The following is a 3,176-nucleotide window of genomic DNA, read 5'->3' as shown; positions in this document are numbered from 1 at the left end:
TGCCTTGATTTTGATAGTCTCACTTGAAATCTCAGAAAGGGTGGGAAAAACCCCTACAGTAGTTTTAGAATTTGTGCCTCTGAAATATTAAAACACATTCTCAGTTACTGGGATGGTAGTTGTCTTACTTGGCTGAAAATGACAGCCTAAGGGCTGTCCTTCCCAAACCTGCAAATAAGACAGTAGATTTTTTTTCTTCACTCCTCTTAAAAGAGGGGTGTTTTATCATCCCGGGTATAACACCTGGTCGAGGTTCCATGAGCTAAGGATGGCAGTGCTGTAACTCAGGAGGCACTCCATAAATATGTGTTGACTGAATGAATGTTTTTGTTCATGTATGAGAGTTTATTGGGGATATTTAAAAAGAACTAATTAAAAATTTGGAAGGGCTTTGAGTAATGTAAAACCAGAAGACTTGATTAGGAATTTGGGGTGATTTTGATGAACATATAAGCAAATAATATGATAATGGACAGTAAAACAGTAATGGGATATTGATGGTCTTATTACTCAACCTATTAACGTCTTAAAAGGATTGAATGGTGTATATTGCTGATATCAGAGATAGAGTCCCTTTTTCACTCAAGAGAAAAGATGCGCAAGATTTTCTGAGAAAGGGTGATAACGCTTTTGAAACTGGAGCACCTCTCCTTTACAGATTTTCATATAAAAAGTATTTTTTAATCTTAATTCTGAAAAACATTTCACTGTTAATATATTCAGTTTTAAATATATATACTTAAAAGCCTTTAAAAAATCTTTCTCAAAATTATTTATTATATACTTAATATTCTTAAGTGTGTTTTTAAAAAAGGGAAACCCTGTACCTTCACATTTGTTGAGAAGTTGACATCTGAAATAGGGAACAGACATTACCATCCCAAACTAGTTTTCCTGACCCTTGATTGTTTTTTTCCTTTACCTCTTCTCTCATGGCAGTGATCAGCCTGAGTGTATATGATGGAGGCAAACAAGACGCAAGTGACTGAGTTTGTTCTCACCGGCCTTACAGATCGTCCAGGCCTGCAGGTCCCCTGTTCCTGGTGTTCTTGGTCATCTACCTCACCACCATGGTGGGCAACCTCGGATTGATTTTTCTCATCCGGAAAGACCCCCATCTTCACACCCCCATGTACTTACTCCTTGGCAGTTTGGCCTTTGCAGATGCTTGTTCCTCGTCCTCTGTGACTCCCAGGATGCTAATGCATTTTTTATCTAAGGATCATATGATATCCCTGGTTGAGTGCATCACCCAATTTTATATTTTTGCGTCCAGTGCCACCACAGAGAGTTTCCTACTGGTAGTGATGGCCTATGACCGCTACGTAGCCATATGCAGCCCCTTGCTTTATCCAGTGGTGATGTCCAACAGGCTCTGTGCTTGGTTGATAAGTTTGTCTTATGTGATTGGTTTTCTGCATCCTACAATTCATGTAGGATTATTATTCAGATTAACCTTCTGCAGGTCCAATATGATACATCATTTCTACTGCGAAATTTTGCCACTATATACAATTTCTTGCACTGACTCATCTATTAATGCATTGGTACTTTTTATTTTTGCTGCTTTTATACAAACTTTTACATTTATGACCATCATAGTATCTTATACCCGTGTCCTCTTTGCCATCCTGAAAAAGAAGTCTGAAAAGGGCAGGAGCAAAGCCTTCTCCACGTGCAGCGCCCACCTGCTCTCTGTTTCCTTGTTCTATGGCACTCTCTTCTTCATGTATGTGCGCCCTGGGTCTGGCCCAGATCAATATCAGGATAAAATGTACTCACTGTTTTACACGATTATCATCCCCCTGCTCAACCCCTTTATTTACAGCCTAAGAAACAAGGAAGTTTTAGGTGCACTGAGAAAAATGATAAAGAAATAACTATTTCTCAGGAAAGCTTTCGTTATTCCTTAGATTTTACTCTGGTCAAATAAAACACGTGTCCTTGCTTTTGCACATAGTAGGACCTTAATATGTACTTGTTAGGTGAATGAAGAAGAAATTTAGAGTAGATAGACTTGTTTTCATCCTAAGTTTTTGTGATCATCCAAATAATTAATGAGCATGATAAGGATGGACTCCACTTACCTTGTGTTGTTTTATTTTTTAATTTTTATTTATTTATTTACTTAAAGATTTTATTTATTTATTTGACAGAGAGAGAGACAGCCAGCAAAAGAGGGAACACAAGCAGGGGGAGTGGGAAAGAAGAAGCAGGCTCCCAGTGGAGCAGAGAGCCCGATGCGGGGTTCGATCCCAGGACACTGAGATCACGTCCCTGGCCGAAGGCAGACGCATAATGACTGAGTCACCCAGGTGCCCCCCTTGTGTTGTTTTAAATCTATCCTCAAGGATGGAACTGGAATGAAATTTTCAAATTACTGTGTCTTTGTAACATGAAAGAGCTTTGTGTTTCCAGATATACACACATTTCTTTTTTAAGATTTTATTTATTTATTTATTTAATTTGAGAGAGTGAGAGCACAGGCAGGTGAAGGGGCAGAGGAAGAGGGAGAAGAAGCCTCTCCGGTGAGCAGGGAGCCCAACATGGGGCTCGAGCCCAGGACCCGGGATCATGACCCGCACTGAAGGCAGACACTCAACTGACTGAACCATCCAGGCGCCTCTCCAGACACACAAACTTTAAAACTTTTTTGCGCTTATATTTTTTTAAGAGAAGACTCAATCTGCATAAAACTTCTTTTTAAAAAGTTCTCATGCCCTTTTAAATAATTCCTGAGCAAGTAATTTTCAAAACCTTCTCTTGAGTATTTATAATTATTCAAACAATATGTACACCAAAGTAATATTGTTAGACTGAATATGACAGTATATAACCTTGTGAGGCATTTAAAATGAACATAGCAGAGATCGGTAGGAGAAGGAAGGGGAAAATGAAGGGAGAGTAAACAGAGGCGGAATGAACCACGAGAGACTATGGACTCCTGGAAACAAACTGAAGGTTTCAGAGGGGAGGGGGTGGGGGCATGGTCTAGCCAGGTGATGGGTATTAAGGAGGCACGTATTGCATGGAGCACTGGGTGTTATACACAAACAATGAATCATGGAACACTGCATCAAAAACTAAGGATATACTGTATGGTGACTAACATAACATAATAAAAAAAATGAACATTTCTACAAGGTTTAAAAGTAATTTGGAAAATTATATTTGCA

General features: G+C 39.0%; 1 protein-coding gene across 1 annotated transcript; it reads left to right on the top strand.

Annotated features, from left to right (window-relative positions):
* Nucleotides 1–957: 957 nt before the first annotated feature.
* Nucleotides 958–1,880, top strand: LOC123784329 (olfactory receptor 5AC1-like). The gene is given in 2 exon segments (XM_045785659.2): nt 958–1,030; nt 1,033–1,880. Coding segments are annotated over 2 exon segments (921 nt in total).
* Nucleotides 1,881–3,176: the final 1,296 nt, after the last annotated feature.

This window comes from Ursus americanus, chromosome 4, assembly GCF_024610735.1.
Source record: "Ursus americanus isolate L20-20 chromosome 4, mUrsAme1.1.p, whole genome shotgun sequence".
Classification (NCBI taxonomy): domain Eukaryota; kingdom Metazoa; phylum Chordata; class Mammalia; order Carnivora; family Ursidae; genus Ursus; species Ursus americanus.
This window is presented reverse-complemented; position numbering and strand designations above follow the sequence as displayed.